The following is a 20,188-nucleotide window of genomic DNA, read 5'->3' as shown; positions in this document are numbered from 1 at the left end:
CTTTGTCCTGCAGCTACTGTATCATCGAGAAGTCATTTTGTTTGGATGCTCTGACCAGCAGGTCGTGAATACTATCACTGAGAGCAGTTCCAGTCAGATCAATATACTGTAAATGCATCCCATAAATCAAAACACCACCTCCACAACATCTGAAAAGCAACTTGGAATAACACCAAAATGTTGTTTTGGGCTTTTCTCCACATGCAGTTATGGCTGCCTGGGCAGCTGGAAAGTCAGCTCAAGTGTCTCGAAATGCAAACACCGCAATAATTCAATTCAGGCATGACAAAATGAGCATAATAAAGCTTGATAACCTGGGTGATGCTTGTTGATGTTCACGGACCTGAGCAGAGATCAGTGAATATGTATAGTACATACAGTATATACAGTACTGTGCAAAAAAATTTTAGGCAATTTAGATGTTTAGATTCCTATCCATCGATAAGATGGATAAGAATCTTATGCAATACCATCAGAGAGGCATCTGATTGGTCCCAAATTTATTCTGCAGCATGACAACAAACCCAAACATACAGCCAGAGTCATAAAAAAATATCTTCAGCGTCAAGAAGAACAAGGAGTCCTGCAACAGATGGTATGGCCCCCACAGAGCCCTGATCTCAACATCATGGAATCAGTCTGGGATTACATGAAGAGACAGAAGCAACTGAGATGCCTAAATCCACAGAAGAACTGTGTGCAACTTCTCCAAGATGCACGAAACAACCAACTTGCCAAGTACCTTAAAAAACTGTGTGCAAGTGTACTAAGGAGAATTGCTGCTGTTTTAAAGGAAAAGCATGCTCGAACCAAATATTCGTTTAGATGTTGATATTAGGTTTCTTCTGTTTACTGAACTTTGCTTTGTATGAAGTAAATAAAAACTATTCATGGCATTATTTTTGAAAGCATCCTCACTTTATTTTTTTAGTGCTTTTAGATAGATAGATTTTGCTTGTTAGTATAAAACATGTGATGCTTTAACTGCAAATGCTCTCATCATAGAAATAAAGAAGCGCTAAAGAGCACATTCCGGCATTATGTCTGGAATATTTTCGAGTCATGTCAGGAGGGAGCCAAACATGTAAATGTAATGTCTTGGGGTCAGAATCAGCATGACCATCTGTTGCTTGCCACATCCCCCATGTCTCCCTTGTTATCTGACTTTTCACCGTGAAGAGTGAACTGTCTATTAAAGCTGAAATGCCATGAAAATAATCTTTCAAAGGTTAATTCCCCAGAAATGCTAGCAGGGTCTAGAGACACACTTCTCCTGTGAGAAAATTTCTGAAAATCTACTCTTGAAAACTAATTTCTTTGAGGTTTTAAATGATATAATGCATTTCTGACCTCTGACATCTGTCTTAGTTCATGTTTCTGTGTTCCAGGAAACAAGAACCCTATATTGGATGTGTTGATTGCAAATAGCAGCCTGTGTTGCTATTAGAGTTGCAGAAAATTATTTTCATATGTTAATATAGTAATTCGATTTTGCAATGATCAACAAACAAAATGTCAAAGAATAACAAAACATGTCCATAAAACAGTATTAGGGGTCAAAGTGACTTAGTCCAACAACCCCTAAAATACCAAAATATTACATTTTTAATTATATAAAATGGAAAAAGACATATTGGGAAGCTGTTGAGATTTCTCTCTCCACCTCAACACAATGGAAGTGAATATAATTTAATTTGTGTTGTTCACACCATTGAAAAAAATACACTGCAGTCTTTTCAGAAACAATGTCCTAGTTACACTGGATAATCCACAGACCACACAGTGAACAGTTTTCATTGGAACGACTTGAGACTTATGAAAATGTTTGACAACTTATGATTTAGTGAGGATACAAGCGGAGCCCGAACCCTTAATTCAAGTCAAAAAAATCATAATAGAATGTCCATAAAACTGTATTAGGGGTCTTTTTTCATACAGATTTGGCACACAAAAGCTCATACAGAAGCTTTTTTCATATAGGTTTGGCAAACAAAAACTCAACACAATCTGTCTTTGCCAAGAGAGCACCGGCCAAGCAACTACATGGCTTTTCACAACACTGTGAGTAGATTGTGACTCGATTTGGTGTGGAGTATAAACCGGGGCTGTTATTCACCGCTGAGATTTCTGCTGCCACCCCAATACAACAGAGGTGAAGAAAATTTAATTTTATAGAAAACTAGGACATTGTTTTTGTTTTTTTCAGAATTAATAGAGTCAACAATTCACAGACCTCACAGTGAACAGTTTTCAGCTCAAGTATTTTGTATAGAAGAAATAGTCCAAATGCAAACTGTACTGTTGTAAGTGTTGTAGATGCCATTTTGAAGAGAAGCAGGGATTCCCGCCGAGCATGTCGGCTTAAAGAATAACTTTATTGGATGTTAAAGAATCTGATTGCAGATGGAGAAAGTGTCACTTTTGTTTAACGGAAAACTGGTCCCTTTAAATGTCTGTGCACAACCTTGTTATCAATCCACTCTCAGTGGTAAGAGACACTTCTTAGCTGCTGGTAACATGACACAGAATCTGGGACTGAGTTGAAATAAATACATGCAGTTAGAATGGAAACTATGTCACAGTTGTAGCAGAGCTGCTGAAAAGGCATTCGGTTTGCTCAAAATGGATGACTTTATTGAAATTAAATATCCCGTGCACACAGAGTATCTTTTTTTTTTTGCAAAGTGTTAATGTTTTTATAACATTATAGTAACAGAAAAATCTATTTAGTAAAGGTCACCCTTATATGTGAACAATGAGAAAACTACCAACAGTTAAAGTAATTCAGCCCTCGCTTAGAACAAAAAAAAAACAAAGAATTAACAAAAGACTCAAAGCAACCACTAAAAAGTGAAATGCTTGTTTGTATAATGTTCAACAAGAGAAATACAGCCATCTGCTCCATTTTAATCTACAGTTGTTCTTTAAAACTTTTTACTCTTTGTTTCTTTCATCACACTGCTGAAAAGTATGTCTGTGTGTGTGTGTCCCTGTGGTGAAGGGGAGGGTGCGTTAAAATCATCTGTCTAAACAGTCATGTGTGTAGAGCCTTAACACCTGTTTCCGTGGACTTAGTCTCTTGAACTGTTGGTGCGCTTGTTTCAACAAAAAAAAAAAAAAAGGGGGGGACAAAGTACCTGCTCGCTTTAACCTTCACAGCTTTCACAAATACCTTTAGTTTTAATACAACAGTATGGAAAGTAACATTTTCAACATGAGCAGACACTTTAGATTTTGAATGATGAATTAGCTACACTACACTAATAAGAAAATTAAATCTGCATTTGAAACTCAACATAACACTTGCACACAGTATAGTGAATGTTGAGGTTGTTGCCTCCTCCATAGAGTTGGCATTTGCTTCTCATGACTAAAATAGTATGTGCATGAGAGTATGTTGCCATAGCTCTAGGCCTGTTTGTATAGCTGAAAGCTGTCACTTTATGTCAGGCCTATTCTTCTCATAATACATGACTGATTTCTTAGCTTTGATCATTTTCTGAGTTTTATCAAGATGAATATGTGTTAAGACTCTTTGCATTAACCAATACTTACTTTTATGCTTGACTTGGACAGTTCTTACCGCTAATAACACACATGAATCCACCTTAATGCCAAGTCAATCCATATGAATTATTTTATTGAGAAAATCTGATATGCTCATAATGCATCAAACGGTCTTTTAATTCTCGCACCTGGCCGAGTTAAATGAGAGAGTTTGTTTGAACTGGCCATGTATTTTTATCTCATATGAAAGCTTTCAGTGTGTTCCTCTTGTTTGCTGGAGTCTCTCTGTCAGTGCATTTCAGTAATAATGACAGAGTGGGAGGGCCACTCGGTGCAACTAATAAGGACCGCGATCTAGCAGGCGATCCCACTGTGACTTTTATTTCCAAGTCCTGGAATCCGGAATCGGACTGATCGTTATCACACATCTTATCACATGGATTATGCTTTTTTCGCTGCTTTTTGTTTGTTTTTGCCTTAGAGGAAACTTTCTCAGCAACTGTAAGTACTTGTGAACAAAATTCATTTGACAGTAGAATGAAAAATCAGCATCTCTGCGTGTGTGTCCCATGAGGAAAAAAAACCCGTAGCGGACACCTTTTGCACCTTTTGTCGCTCGACATGAAGTGTTTTGGCTTGATCTTTCCAACTTATGTGCCAACCGGGACACATGCCTTACGAACAGGTTATTTCTGATTTATGGACGCTCTGCAGCAGTAAACATGTACCGTATTGCATCACTTGTTAACAGCAAAGTGCGAAATGTGCCGGGCACTGAAAGAAAAGGAACCGCTTTATTCCGTTAACCATTAAAAAATTAAAACCATCCAGCCAATCAGCGGTCGCGCAGAGAAACACGCTTCTTTGAATATTGCAAAGTGTTACAGTGAAGTTATTGCCCGAAAGTGGCTGAATGAATGATGGGGAGACAGGATAGATAACTTCAGTGTCCAAGATTTAGCGTTGATCCTGCTCTTTTCTCAAACTGTAATATGTGTGTGATATAACCCTAGAAAATAATCTATTTAGGATTTAAATCCATGCAGGTTTTGCGGCATAAGGCGTTGCTAAAGCTGCGTGAGGCAACACAACATGTGGGTTAAAAGTGCCAATTTAAATGCTAAAGAATCTTTGTGAGAAATTGGCATGTAAAGATGGAAAATAAGAGTTGTTTTTCGGCTTTAGAGCGGCGTGTATTGCATGCATCTGCAGAAATGACGTGAATAACATTAAGCCTTCACGCAGACAAGGAATGTGATACCTCTGTAGTGCTACTCGTCTACGGCCCATGCATGGTTGTAGTTGTAAGTGGCATGGTCACTTCATCTCCAAGCGCCATGATACTGTGGGCCTGCATGCAAAAACTTCATGATCCAGTGGGAGAAGGTACAAGTGCTTGCAGTAGGCAGAGTAGGAATTAATCATTGGTGCAAAATTAATTTGGATAAGACAGACAGCTGCAGTTAAATAAGGAGGGTATCATGAAAAATTGTATTTGTCACACTTTGTAAGACTGTGCATATAAATTAATGTGGCTGTATGGTCTGTGGAGGTCAAGTTCAGCTCTGTCTTCAACCGTTTGTTCCTCAGTGGAAATAGATCAGTGTGCATGTGGGAAAGAAGGCTTATAGTCTTAGTAATAGCGTCACATCTGTGTTGTCACTAAACTACATTGCAGGTAAAGCACGTAGTAGTTATTAGTCATAATCTGCCACTTAATTTCCTGTATAGGATTGACAAACAGATCTAACCTACCTTCCTGTTTTAAGATAAGAATTGCAAAACCAAATTGATTAGATGTATTCACATATTTCTTGTTTTTTTTTTATTATTATTTTTTAAGTCCTTGAAAGTCCTTGAAAAAATGAAAAACACCTGAAATACTTTTTCTTTTTGAATCACTGTTCTGTAAGTGCACCGATTTTGCTGGTAAAGTAATCCAGAAGTAACTGAAGTTTGAGTTGGAAGAGTCCACCTAAGTTTAATATTATTATTATTATTATTATTATTATTATTATTATCTTTATTGACTGTAATCTGGATGAGACTCTTACCATCCAGGATGACTGTGCCCTTAAAATTCTTGCCCTCGTTGCAAAGGCATGATAGTGATGCAGAAGATTTGGTTGGCAGCAAAGCCAAAGAGTTTGAGACTTACTCGTAACTGGAGGTTTCCAGGTTTGATCCTCGCATGTGACGTCCTTGACGAAGACACTGCTGACAGCTTACACATTAAAACACAACAGAGTGTTAACAGAATAGCCTACTACAACAACAAAGCTCAAGGCTTTGGCAGTGTGACTAAAAGCAGACGAAACAATACAAAAGGATTGAATTTCTCGTACAGTTGCTTCGTGACACATACTAAAAGTTAATTTGGAATATAAATATGAATATCATTTTGGGAGGAGAAGATCACATCGCATTGTAGAGAAAGTAAAATAATGAGTAAAACTGCTTAAACTTGTTAACTTGTTGCATCTTTTTAACACGCAACATATTGCATTCAGCTCAACATCACACATAGTAATATCTCCCCATTATGTTCCATCTCTTAAAACAGGTGTCGTTGATAGTATTCTGGACTAATCCAGTGCATCGGCACAGTTCCACAGCTAATTTGTGGCGATGACGTACAAACATAATGAATTACAAACTGTCGATAGAGTAGAAAAGTAAGCCTGGAGTATAATGATTTAGCTGCAGTATACACTATGCATGTCCATTCATCACTGTATGGTAGGTGTTCATGAAAACTAATCAATGAAGGACTCGGGATAACATTCACCATGTTGAGTAACTTTACACACAAAGAGGCTTTAGAGACGTGAGTGGGCATTAGAGTGGGGGTGTTCAATGGGAGAATCAGATATGATTTATAGTTAAAATTGAATTCACAATAATGCAACTTAAAACATAATCTTGTTTAGTGGATGTTGCGAAAAATGAACAAACCTGATTTGAAGACAATTTGATATAATAATGTGAAAAATGGTTGCAGCCAGATATATATAGTGAAACTTTCAAAAGGTTTACCTATATTCTAGTTTGCTTAAAACTGAATAGTGATCGCACGGAAAACCAGATTGTTTCGATGGCAGGCTAGCTGAATGAGTCCAACAAAAGTCAAAGTTACAGCTGTGCTTAGTGACAACCAGCAGGTGAGTTTATAATGAAAATCAGCACAGAAACACTGTTTGCTCATGTCTGCAGTTGTTTCTATTAGTTCTGCCATCGTTGGCACTTGAATCCAGAAAAAAAATGTCGGTAAGATTAGGACACTTGTTTGATTCATCATTTCTTTTTTAACAGAAAATGTTTCCCAGAAAATGTAACTCTTCCATTTGCGTCTAGGTTTTCAAGTGGACTGCTCTCTAGTGTCAGAGCCATGATTTGCTTGCTAAGATGGACTGCTTTCCTTTGGACTGTAAATTCCATCCCTTGCACTTTTGGAATGGCAGTGAATGAACGAACAGGTATGTATGTTTGTTGTCCTAAACTTTTTGTCCAGCAACTTTTCGCTGTCTTTTCAATAGAGTGTAATTATGATGTTACATCAATAAAATAATCTTATTAACATAAAAAAGACAAGTTTTATCCATTAAATGAATGATCTGTTATTGAAGTTGAGATAAAGAACAGAAAAAAGTCATATGGCAGACAGACAGGTTAAATCTCTTATGAGTTCCTTATGAGGGCTTTGTTCTTATAAAATGTATAAATGTGCACCCAGTACAAATAACTTCTTGGTGGCTTTCCTCTAGATGGCTCATGCCCCTCTCTCAATGTAGAGGATCGCAGGTTTTCTGACATTTTAGATCGTCCCCTGGAAATCACAGGTATGTCCTGAATGAAGACAGTTGCAATTTAAACAATTCACTATCAACTTGTTTAAATCTACTGACGCATTTTTATCCTGTTCACAGGATTTGATCTCACAGAGAAGTTTCTTCTCCGAAAGGGAACAATTACAGAAGACCTGCCTTCATTTCGTTTGGGAAGCAGTCCACTCATTAAGCCAACAAAGTGAGTAGTATGCATATGGTTCACGTGTTGTAATCTGGTTCCTTATAGTGTTTGAAGATAACTCAGACAGATGGCCTGCATGGAACCAGTAAATAATCTGCCGATATACTGCTTCATTCCTACCTCTTCCTACCTGCAATGGGACCACAACAGCTCAATGCAAGCAAGAGGCAGCCACTCATGTGTGGCCAAGGCTATAAACACTCTTAAACTGCAGTGTTCATTTAGACACCTAGGCTATTACTTTTTTGCTCCCTTATGTACAGGTTCTAAGGATGGAGTTTCTTACAGTTTTCTTACTTACTTAAAAGAAGCCCTGCCTACGACCAAATGATATTGTAAAAATAGCTCAAATAAATTCATATAGTACAGGTAATGTAAATCTCTGTTGTGTAGACCATGATGAGGGTTTAAGCCTGCATTCCTTCAGATCCACTGATATTCTCAGAAAAAAAGAAGCATTGCCATAACTGGATTTCATAAAAAGTTGACTTGAGGCAACCCAGATAAACCCTGCTTAGAGCAATAGTTCCAATTGCCTTAGCTAATAAGGGCAAGCTGTGAAGTGAGCTGTTAGACAGGGAATAATTTGAACAGAATTAATATATATTGCGTTTATTCTAGAAATCTCCTTAGGGCAAAAAGTGGGACATAAAGGAATGAAAGAAGTCTGAGCACGTATAATAAGACAGGAATATTAAAATAACTACATAAATGACACACTAAGGTGCCATTTACTGAGACCTTTATTCCCTGGTCAACTGGTAAGACCACTGTGTGACTTCACCTCAGTGCTGATATGATGATGTATTAGGGGATTGAATTTGATATAATATTTATGAAATCCTTTCACACTTTTACATTTTGTCCCATCAGTTGTGACAAGTAGAACACACAGTATGACTCAATAATATTTGCCAAACTTGTCTTTACATTGAGGTTCATTGTTTTGTGTCCTTGAGTTATAACAGTGAGAGGGAACATTTTGTCATTCTTCCAGGAGGGGAGGATATTTTTAGTATTTTTACATGACATGCAACTGTAAACATTTACTGCCACTCTCCTTCTGGCTAGGTGAAAGAATCTTTGAGCCAGGTGATTTGTGATCTGATTCCCTGTTCAGTCAGCCAGACGAAAATACATTTACTTCAGCCCTTCCCGCGGTCGGGGCCCATAGTGCAAGAAGATGCTGGTTCTCAATGACACTGCTGACAGTGTCATTGGTTATGGTGGCAAGACTGCGATCCCTCTCATATCCAATTATCTAAGTACTTTGACAGGTGATACTGCATGTCAGCTGAGGAAGGAAAGCGAGGGCTATTGCACGAAGCAGGAGGCCCCTCTGCCCCTGCCACAACCGCTAAAACATTGCTCCTTTTACTCGCAGGATATGCAGCAATAGATGCTCCACTCTCTCTAGATCTGGCTAATGTTCTGCCAGCTCCTTGGCACAGTACACATTATGTTGCATAGATCAGAGCTGACACACTCAGGAAACATTTGTGTGAGATGACAAATTGTTCTACAAAACGCAACATGTTTTCTTAACACGCTTCCATACAGTATTAAAGCCCAGTGTTGTAGTGACTGTCTGTCTTTAGAGGCATATCTGTGTTTGGCCTGGCTTGCTTTACATCTTGTATTAACTTCTGTGTCGTATTCAGATATGACTCAAATGGCATTTATATAAATGACATTACATTTAGAATAAAAAATGCATCTTCACTAACCACTTTGCACATCGTCTTATAGTGAGGTTAGTCAAGTCTTACATACAGTAGCAGCTATGTTGGGACTGTTATATTGTTTTTGGCTGATGACTTTTTGCAAAGCAAGACATCACCAAGTAGTATAATATACACATACCTATCTTTATACTTTTATTCACACAATATTTTTGTTGGCTGCACCTTGCAGTTATGTGGCTTGTTCTCCTCTAGTCTCAGTGATCAGCATGATACATTCAAAACTTAACACTGGATACTCTATTTCCACATAATGTGTAGGTGCTAAAGATGCATTAGAAATATAGGAACAAAGGAGCCACTGAGACTGAGTAGCAGAGTATCAAATCACTAGGGTTTGTGTTTGTTTATCAGTCTGTGGTTTCAGTGGTTTGTGGCTGTCGTTTCAGTGAATTAATCATATGGGCTTACTGCAATCGATAGAGTATATCCAACTAATAGTTTTTTTACACCATGAACAAATTATTTTGGGAAAATATAGTTTGAAGGTGTTCTTCTGTTGCTTTTATCTTCTGGATTTCTGTTAGTAATAGCCTATATTATGTAACCATATACCTTTTAGCCTGTACCCTCACACATGATAGTAGTGTCAAAATGCTACCAGTATTTACTGTCAAATCCACATCCAGGGATTGTAACTTGTGTAAAAGTCACAGCAGGATTGTTTTTGTGATGCAAGACCATATGCACATTGTATTAAAACAATTGCATATTGAACTGAGGTAACAAATTAATATGAATTAATTTAAAATATGAACATTGGCAAATCACACATTTTTGGAAATGGGTCTATTACTGGTGGCCTATTGCTACTGCAGTATTATTTCTCAGGTATGCATAAAAAGGTATGTCTATGAAAAGGTAGAGGAACTCTTATTTGCAATGGAACAACATAGCAAATTTACCCATTTCAGCTACATGCATGCACACTGAGTTGTATTAAGTCTCTTCTCTGGAAGAATATCCTATTACCAGATCCCAAGCATGCATTTGATTTGGCTTTATCAGTAGCAGTATTCTATCATGCTGGCAAGCAAAACACTTCCATTTAAACAGGAAAGAGGACTCATGCTGAGGGGAAGTTACAGTCCTTGCTAGCATGAATGATGCATTTAGCGAATAAACTGACATGGTTGAGCCCACTTTGATCCGTTGGAGGATTGAGTGTCAGTGATAGGGATGTGAGCCAACTAGGCGAACATTTGAGGTTTGATTGTTTCAGCGACAGCAATCTGATTCCGCTGACTCATTTAAAAGAATCCTCCTGGATAGGATTTCTTGCAAGCCAGGACACTAAAGCCGTTTCCGGGAGATTCTCCACCAGACCGGTAGTGTTGCTGTGACATTCTGTCAAACCATTGTCTCTGATTATACAAGGTGTATTTTCAGCCAAGCAATATGCATAGTCAAAGACATGTTCCAAGAGTGGTGACAGTTTCCAGAAAGCACATAGCTGTACCTTATAAAAATGGAATTAGCTCTGATTATAACTCATGTGACAGCCAGAAAGTTGCTCTGTGGTCTTTTGTGCTTCACTGGATTATTGTTACGGATGTACACTATTTTACATTATACTGTGCATTTCCACATGTATTGCTGTTCGTCACTGCTGCGGCTGTTTCAGTGATTTGGCTTGGCATCAGGCCCTGCTACTTCTATAATCACATTGTAGAATTCAACCCTGAATTATATGAACGTCACATGACTTGCATTGGCACAAAACATTGTCACTGAATGTACTCCATGAGGTAATCCATCAATGTTTTTTCCAAAACGTATTTGCCAATGTAAATTAGATATAAATGTATATAAATGGAAATTGTAAGAGATGGGATTTGAAGAATCACTTACTGTATATTGTAAAAGTTGTTTTGGCAAAGTAGCATAGGAGCAGGGAAAATTAATGCAGATCCTTTTTATTCACTCATTATCGGCTACTTAAACATGCAGTGTAGCGTTTTTTCAAAAAATCAGAAAAACAGTTTTCAAGCCAGCCTACGCCAAGCTCTGGGTTTAGCCATTTAGACACAGATGGCACTCAACATGAGGTCAAGAACTTTAACCCTCCAAGCCCTCAGAGATCAAGTGTACCGCACTGTAGACAGACCGTGTTTTGAAATAAGAGCAGACTTAGTTGAGGACTTTGTGAGGCAAGGTGTGAACTCCAGGGCCCGAACAGAAAACAACCTAGCAGTTTATTCTGCAGAGTATCTCAGTTATATTAAACCTGCTTAAAGTCATTATGTTCCATAAGTTGCAGTGTAGTGCATCAGCTCTCTCTTGCATTTGTCTTTTATGCTATTTCCTGCCTCTTATTATAATGTGCAAAACATTTGGTACAAGCAGTTACTGTATATGCGGCATCAAATCATTCTGTGTTGAATTTATTTTATAAATCCTCATTTTTATAAATTGCTGTGTCACATTTCATATTGAACTGCAGCTGAAATAGTCCTTTAGCCCTTGGGCAACAAATAACCTTCCCAGTCCTAGGCCTATCACAGAAGCATTTGATTTTTCGGGAGCTTTAACTTGGTATATTTATCATTTTAGTCATGTACCGTTCACACTGAAATCTCAAAGAATACGAGGGACACAATAGAAGAGGATATGAAGCTCTGAGAGAATAGGAGATGATATATCGGAGTGAAAACTAATTTCCAACCTGTCTGAAGAAACTCTCTCTCTCCCTCCTCCAGGCTGTGCTCTGCCTTCGCAATGACCTTATTATTGCATTATTATTATTTTTGCTGATCTTGATTTATTATGTTTATGCTCTTCTACTTTTGACTGTTAATCTGAGTTTAGAGTTAGGGCTAGTGTTTGAGTATTTTGAAGGGTACAATGTTTTTTGGGGGGGTTTTTTGCACAATGTATAAAATTAGGACGGGTGTGGGGATGTGGGCTGAGTGATGAGTTACTGAATAAGCTGTAATTCATTTGAGTGTGGGTGTGATGTGAAATATGATATTGTTTTCCCCATATAGTCTCTGTTTTCTCTACATATCTTGCCTCTGCTGGAACACATTTTCAGCTGTGAGCATAGAATTGTGGTTCGACTTTATAGAGCAGCTGAGGTCATACACATAAACCTATAGCTGCATTGCATTAGGCATCTGTAACCCTATAACTGTAGCACATGGTATCCCAGCGAGGTAAAAGATTGGTTTCCGTGACTTTGAATCAATTTCTATACGTTTTCATTATCTGAATGACAAGGAAGCCCGTATAAAATCCATCAAGCTAAATGGCATCAAGTTTGTCAGGTTTATTTATGTGAAGGTCTTTCTATAGCAGAAGGATATTGAAATGTTTTTATTAATCATTGAAGTTGATAGGCTTGTTCATTGTTCAGCTGCTGAAAGCTTTAAAATGGTTTACATTCAATATTGAGAAATGACACTATTGTCTTTCATTTTTATAATATTCTAATGATAGATTTAAAATTTAAATTCAGTAAGAATCTGACAGTGCTATATGTTTTTTTTTTGTTTGTTTTTAGATCAGTATTTCCAAACGGGCTTTCAAGTGAATACTCCCTTGTCACCATCTTCCGAGTAAGAAAAACTACAAAAAAAGACCGCTGGTATCTTTGGCAGATATTCGACCAGTCAGGAGGCACTCAGGTGGGCCCCGCTGTATGTTGTAATGTCATATATCAGTGTCAGTATCTACACATGTGCTAGAAAATAATGATGATAATGATAATGGATGTGTGTTTGTGATAAGAACTTTTTTCAAACTTGTCTTTGCTCCTCAGGTTTCTGTTGTGGTCGATGGTGGCAAGAAGGTTGTGGAGTTTTCTTCCCAGGGACTGCTAAAGAACACTCTACGCTACACATTTAAGAGCCGTGACCTACATGCCCTTTTTGATCGCCAGTGGCACAAGCTGAGCATTTCTGTACAGAGCAACATAGTCTCCATTTACATGGACTGCAAGCTAATAGAAAGGAGACTGACAGATGAGAAAGACAGCATTGACCCCACTGGGCGCACACTCATCACTACACGAATGGAGGATGGACGGCCTGTAGATGTATGTCCCATGCTGACTTTGTCAAAACATTTTTTTTTGTCTTTTGCTAAATCTACACAGTGTCATTGAAGGATTTACCAGTTTTTGGTACAGTAGTTTTGTTACTAATCTCCAGTCTCTATGAATAGCGTACTTCCTGTCAGACACATTTTGAAATGCTCTCTCAATTCAAAAGGAATTTAAAGCATGCTTCAGGGGCATATTTTGTTAATCTGTGTAAATCCTCTATTGTGTCATATGTGTTACGCTCATTCTCAGATATGCCCAAAGTGCTAAAAAAAACATTAGGTCAGCTATGCCATTTGGTCAACCAGTGCTTCTTAGTCGAACATGGCTTAAGTAGCATTAACAGCTGAAGTCCGCGTGATTTGTAAAGTTGTAAGTCAGTGCATCATAAAAAGTAGGAGGGTTCAAGTTTTGCTCTGCAGCAGCTGTAATTCACATAGAGGTTAAAGCCCTTTTTTGTTATTTTAGGTTTAGATGTGTTTTTGAAGTGATTTGCAGACAAAGGAATTGGCAACATTAGGACAACAGAATGCTAGAAAAATAGTTGAACAGTTTTCACCGGTGAAGAGGAGACCTTTATGTCAGCTAATAGGAGAGCATGAAGTGATGATGGAACTATTTTTTGATACTTGAGTGGTCCTTTAATGAGAGCTCTTCTCCACAGATTGAGCTGAAACAAATTCTAATCTACTGTGACCCTTATATGGCTGAGATGGAAAATTGCTGTGAGATTCTGGAGCCAAAGGTAAAAAGCTTTAATGTCTCTGTACAGTACTACAGTACTAACACCTACTGTTTGTTGTAAATAAAATGATAAGATAAATGTCTTGCCTGTTACTCACTGAAATGGCGTACTTTAACCTATGCAGTGTGAGCAGACAATGAAAGTATAACAAGCTTTTAGTCTCTTCCATGAGGGGAAACTTAATAACAGAGACCTTCCATCACCACTTAATCAATAAGAGCTAATGTTACAGTAATTCCAAATGGAGAGATGACCTTTGACCCCCTTAGCATTACATGCCTACATAAGCATGTTGTCACATCAGTGTAAAGTTACTCTTAGGGAACTGTCACAGGTTTGAGAAGGATTTATCACTGTTTGTTGTTTCACTGTACACTATGCATTTCATATTTTGTTATTTGCAGCATGATGTACATATATGCCGCCTTAAATCAGGGTTACACCGGGTCACGTTTGCTTCTTTATAGTGGATTTTTTATACAGTATTTTTGCCATGTAGCAAACAAGACAAAGGATGGTGTCTAAATGGTGAAATTTCTGTATTGATCCAGTGTGAAGCCAAGAAGACATTTAATGGGACTTCCCCTCCCCTGGTTACAGCCCAGCTTCCACAGATGCTGTCTCAGCCAGCCCCAAAGTCAATTGACAGATGTCACTGTCCAGCTGAAAAGGTACAATCAATTCCACCCAACAAGGGCCCCTAATTGAGTAAGTGTAATGTCTATTGTAACTGAACCAGCACTGATTTACACTACATCTACTCAATCCTTTATAAGCACTAAACAACCAGTTAAAGGACATTTATACCAAAAAGTATTTTCCTTGGAAGTCAACCAAATGCAGTATAGCTATAATCTATTAGTAAACACAGGTATAATTCTCCCAAACCATTCAAGCATGGTTAATCCGCACCCTGCTATAAATGTGTGAAAATGCAAAAGGATTCTTTCAACTGCAAATATTAATATTAGATTAAAATGCAAATTCAGACCTGAAAGCTTCGGGCCCTCTTTGAAGGGAGCAGATGGTACAGCTCCGAGGAGATGGCCAATTCCACACCCAGCTTTTTATGATTTTTAAATTTTGCATTTAAGTTACAAACAAAATCAGCTGTTCTCTTTTGGAGTCCTATTAGGATGATGTTTTTAAGAAAACATGGCTAATTTCTATCTATAGAAATCAATTTTCGATTTTGGAAAAAGCAAAATTACAATATAACAAATAATATACAATTTCAAGTAACATATATGAGAAATTAAAATGCCAATTTGATTAGAAGAAATCTTACACCCCTGTTTTAATCACATCATTTCATTCTGTGTGCACAGGGAGATGCTGGTCTGCCGGGACAAAAAGGGGACAGAGGAGACAAGGTGCGTTTTAATATGATGTTGATATATGCACTTATTTGTTCTTGGCATTATTGTAAAGGCAACATGCAGGGGTGAAGTGAATGTTAGAGTTACTTTTTACTACAGTCAGTACTTAAGTAGGTGGGCAGCATCAAGTCCAACAACCACAGGTCACTGTAAGCCATACATAATGCAAACAAATAGTTTAATTAGAGAGAGTTATTACCGGGCCACTGTGCTTTCCCTTGGTTTGAATAACCATACCTTGTTTTTTTTAATGTTACTCGAAACTGATGCTGTGGGTTTTCTTTGTGTCTAGTACTTCTGGTTTCCCTGGAGACCCTAAATGACAAATGTATATTTTGTCATGAATTCCTTGTCAGAGAAAGTGGAATTAATCTCTGTCTTAGTCAGCAAATGTCTATGCTGTAGTATCCAACAGAGTTTCATGTTCCACAGTCGAGGGTCCTTCAGAGATGCTACCATACAATTACCTTCACATGGTGAATTTTCTCCCAAATCTCCCAAGACGTTTGAATTGGGAAATCATACATTTGTTCAAACACTAGAGAAATAAGTGTAGTTCAGAAAGAGAAGGATCCTTGGTCAATGACAGCTCAATAGGCAAGTGGAATTGTAAATGGTAAATGCCCAATCGCTGAAAATTGTGGGTGTTGTGTTTGTTGGAGGACAACAAAAACATAAATGAACCACCAAATACCCAGACAAAAAAAGTGTTATTTTCCCCAAGACAAATCACATCATTTGGATTGTGAAATCCCCTTTTAGCTGTCTGTGAAAGGTTAAAAAAAAGAAGTGAGGGAGAATGTGTGAATGGAATTCACAGGGATGAACAGGTGGTGGTACTGTATACCTGATAAGACCAGATGGCTTTTGGGGTCAGTGTCCTAATTACTGTGTTGTGGCTGTGGGATTAAGATATGCAGGTTGACTGTTAGACTTTTGTTTCTGGAAACCCTCTCTTTCCTGGAAGACACACAAGCGACATGTATATGAATGTTAAATCATTATACTTGTTGAGCACAGTTCTGGCAGTGGGGTATTTTTCAACTGTCATCATGGGGCTTTGGTCTTATTGTTATGTGGCATTGTTTTTAACTCTGGTTCAAAAGCATAAAAACAGAAGTTTTAGCCAGAGCGAGTCTCAGTTTTTCACCAGTTCTATAAACTGAACCAACCAGATCTAATACTGTACACACTGCAGGTCTTTATACTTTAGATTGACCCTGCATTTTAAGGTTACTGTTTCATCTTAATGTGGATGTGGATATAGATCTTAGTGGTAAATTAATCCCTGATGCTATCATTTCAGATTTTTAAATGATTAAGAAAGCAGTTCAGGTTTTGCATTTAGCTGCAATGTTTAAGGCTCACAATTATTACATCGTCAATGTAACATTATGAATAATAAACATTGTCTTTTTGTACTTCGCAAATGAGTATATATGCCTTAAGGTAACATTAACAATAGATCTTGCTCTTTTCAACTATTGATATAGCTACTGTATGTATGTAGAGCTTTTTAGCATTATAGTTTTTATCTCCTGTTGGTATTTTTTGCATTTCTTGTGGCATTGTAACAAACTCTGTATTCTTTAGAACAGTCATAGCTCTTTGTATTTATACATGCTATGTGGGAACCCTTTTTCTTCCATTTTGCAGTTAGCAATGCAAAATATTAAATTCCAAATTGTGTGTGTATAGCAACAGATTGTACTAATCAGGTTTGTAAATGTGTTATAATTGGCCTCTAATGATTCTTAATTGACCTAGCAGGGATCAGCTCTCAAGCTGTAATGTCTCTGTGTACATGCACTTGAGTGTGCTGGTGCTGGTGGTGATTAATTACTTGCAGCTAATTAATATGACTATATTCAGGAGGCAAGAATGTGTCAGGTAATTTTACATTTCACAAATGGCAGCATATATAGCAGGCTCTGTAGCATGTTTTCAGTATCTTATTCTTTTGTAAATAGTCATATAAACAACCAATTAATGTTGAGCAGGATTGTCAGAGGTCTTCAGTACATACCTTTTATCTGCAAACATCATCCATTTGAAGCATGTTTAAAGTTTAATTAGTCGCAGATTACTGAGCTGTTACGTTTTAATACTCAACAGTGTCTTAAACACGCTTTTCAGGAGCACAGGCCATTCCATTTTTTTCTATTATTTCTGCCGACCATGTCTTGTGCTGTGAGCCACAGGCTCACACTGTTAACACCTGAAATCTAATTTCAGGTCTTCAACAAATCAATACTTGGCACCATTTGTTTACTTACTTACTTACTTATGGAACACCAAAATTCATAACAAATCCTATTACAGGATTGAACACTAAATCAATGAAGTTAAGGAAAAATATGATCAAGGAGTGCACACTCAAGACTGAGCCCTCTAGATTGATGATGATAAACTGTCTCTGTCAGCTGATAACACACAATGCTGTTTTTACCCAGAAATACAGCATCTCTGTATTTTTTAATTTTTAAGACTATATTGGACCTGGTCTTCCACTTTGGATTAATCAGATGCTTAGGTATATGTGATTTGTTCTGCAAGGACGTCTGCAAGTAAATTGACAATTTACTGAAACCAAGTACAACATGTTTCGCTCCAGTGGATGGCCATGATATCAGTAGCTTACTAGCTTATATAGCTGGTACCCACTTCCAGATCTAGCTTTTATTAATTAATTATTCCAATTTTGTCGGAAATATTTGTTGGGATAGAGTTTGGCTATTGCTTATTAGTTATTATATATACTTTTTCTGACTAACAAAGTCAAAGAGATACTGTTTAAAATGCTTAATAGGTTTTATCCAACCAATCACTTTTTACAGAGACTTAAGAAAGACATTAGCTATGCTTTTTAAGGAGAGAAACACTGGTGCATTTGTTTACGCACATAAAGCAATTATGGATTAAATTGTCACAATTTACTGGTGATCATATCTACCTTCACTTTACAATACTTTGGAAACATTTGTTGTTTGGATTCATTAAATATGACAGTTTTACTTTGATTAATGGATTTATTATTTTAACCAAATTTTATATTCATAAATCAAAATGTACAAGCAGGAAGCCCAACTTTTCTGAGCTGATTGTCCATGTCAAACAATACATTTAATCTATAGCTTAATGTGCCAGAAAAAAATGCTGTTTTGCATTCTATTATTGACATTTATTTTATTGTAAAGACAAAGTCATCATGATGTATATTTCCAACCTACTCCTCCCCATGTTTTTCTTCCACGCTGGGTCTCAAGAGGTTCATCCTCTTCATTTCTGCCTCCTCTTCCTCCTAATCCCCTTGTTCATCTCCTTCATCTCCTTACGCGTGCATAGTGTAATGATTTATTGTTGAGCTTGCAGAGCACAACAGCAGTTTGCCTCTGCATGCAAGGTTAAGACATTTTCAGTGTGAAAATTACCATATGTCATCTCAGATTAAATCTTGATGTAATAAATCTCAGAGAGGGAGACATTTGTTTAATTTTTAAAAAATTTTTTTTTACATTTGTTTGATTTGTGATTTGAGATAATTTAATTTACCCAATTTAGAGTTTGAATGAGACCTCATGAACTACATTTGCTGTGTTTTATTGACTAATGTGCAGGTGACACATTTTATTTTATCAGTAAATAACTAGAAATAAACCATCGTGGTTTTAACTGTGGTAGGTCACATTATATTTAACTAAATAAAGCAGGTTATATGGTCAGGAAAAGCAGTACAGCATTCCCAAGTAGGTGACTGGAAAATAATTATCATTCTGAGCTAGAACAGCCCATACTTGAAGATAACAAAATGTCACTGATAATTGAGTGAAAATGTTTCTCATGTCTTGTGGGATTTGCAGATGTTGATGTGCCGCTACAGCTGAGAGAAAAGCATTAGAAAAGTGATGTATTTTGAGCCACCTGTGCAGTATATCAGAAATGCCATGCTTTGACACAGTCATAGTAATTGCTTTCCTCTTATTCCCTCTGACCTTGTTGCACATGAATCTGTCTGGTAAATTAAAGTAGCAGTGCACTTCTGTTAAAGCATATTTAATTCTTATTGATCCCTAAATTTCCAAAGGAGTTCAAGTGATTAAACTATGCTGCACTCTTTTAGATTTACATTATAATACATTGAAATGGGGTAACAGAGTCATAGCAAATAATGTTAATAAGGTAAGCTCATGAGACTTTCAATTACCAACATGAGAATCTCATTCTGTATAAAGATTAAAAAAATAGTCAGAGTATACTTATTAGCAATTGAGCTTGACTTTGTAGAGATTAATCAAAGACATCTAGGCAATTTAGAGCATTTAAAACACCCATAATGAGAACTGCAGGCCAATCATTGTGACCTACACAGAGGGCTGCTTGGGAAAGTGTGCGGGGATTACTTTGGCTGTGTTACTCCAACAGAAAGTACTATCCTGCATTACAGTGAGAGTTTGATGGAGGATTCTAATGCACTGCAAAGGGATTAAACTGCTATGATTAATCCAGAATCCCTCAGGAAATTAAACAGATAAGTAGTGGGTTATAAGAATGCAGCTTACTTGAAAGGAAATCCATTTTCTATGGCCTTGCACATAAACCCTGGTATTACTAGATTTACAGCTCCTGCATGTACACACAAGAAAAAAAAACACAGGAATAATGGTGAAATTAAAACTTCTTCCCCTTTTACAATACCATTAATTTGTTTTGCACCATTTACAACTCTCCTGCCCTTATGGTTTGT

At 37.3% G+C, this 20,188-nt stretch overlaps 1 protein-coding gene across 5 annotated transcripts in view; it reads left to right on the top strand.

Annotated features, from left to right (window-relative positions):
- Nucleotides 1-3,873: 3,873 nt before the first annotated feature.
- The window catches only part of LOC122997513 (collagen alpha-1(XIX) chain), a 95,050-nt gene continuing 78,735 nt past the window's right edge, over nt 3,874-20,188 (top strand). For all 5 annotated transcript variants that reach the window (XM_044373698.1, XM_044373696.1, XM_044373695.1 and 2 more), the window contains exons 1-9: nt 3,874-4,008; nt 6,862-6,983; nt 7,272-7,346; nt 7,434-7,533; nt 12,781-12,904; nt 13,039-13,314; nt 13,985-14,065; nt 14,617-14,736; nt 15,394-15,438. In XM_044373698.1, coding sequence (XP_044229633.1) covers nt 6,896-6,983; nt 7,272-7,346; nt 7,434-7,533; nt 12,781-12,904; nt 13,039-13,314; nt 13,985-14,065; nt 14,617-14,736; nt 15,394-15,438 — 909 coding nt within the window. In that variant the 5' untranslated portion in view covers nt 3,874-4,008; nt 6,862-6,895. The remainder of the gene's footprint in view (nt 4,009-6,861; nt 6,984-7,271; nt 7,347-7,433; nt 7,534-12,780; nt 12,905-13,038; nt 13,315-13,984; nt 14,066-14,616; nt 14,737-15,393; nt 15,439-20,188) is intronic.

This window comes from Thunnus albacares, chromosome 14 (genome assembly GCF_914725855.1).
Source record: "Thunnus albacares chromosome 14, fThuAlb1.1, whole genome shotgun sequence".
Lineage (NCBI taxonomy): Eukaryota > Metazoa > Chordata > Actinopteri > Scombriformes > Scombridae > Thunnus > Thunnus albacares.
The sequence above is the reverse complement of the archived record's forward strand: the minus strand, read 5'-3'. Positions and strand labels throughout refer to the sequence as shown.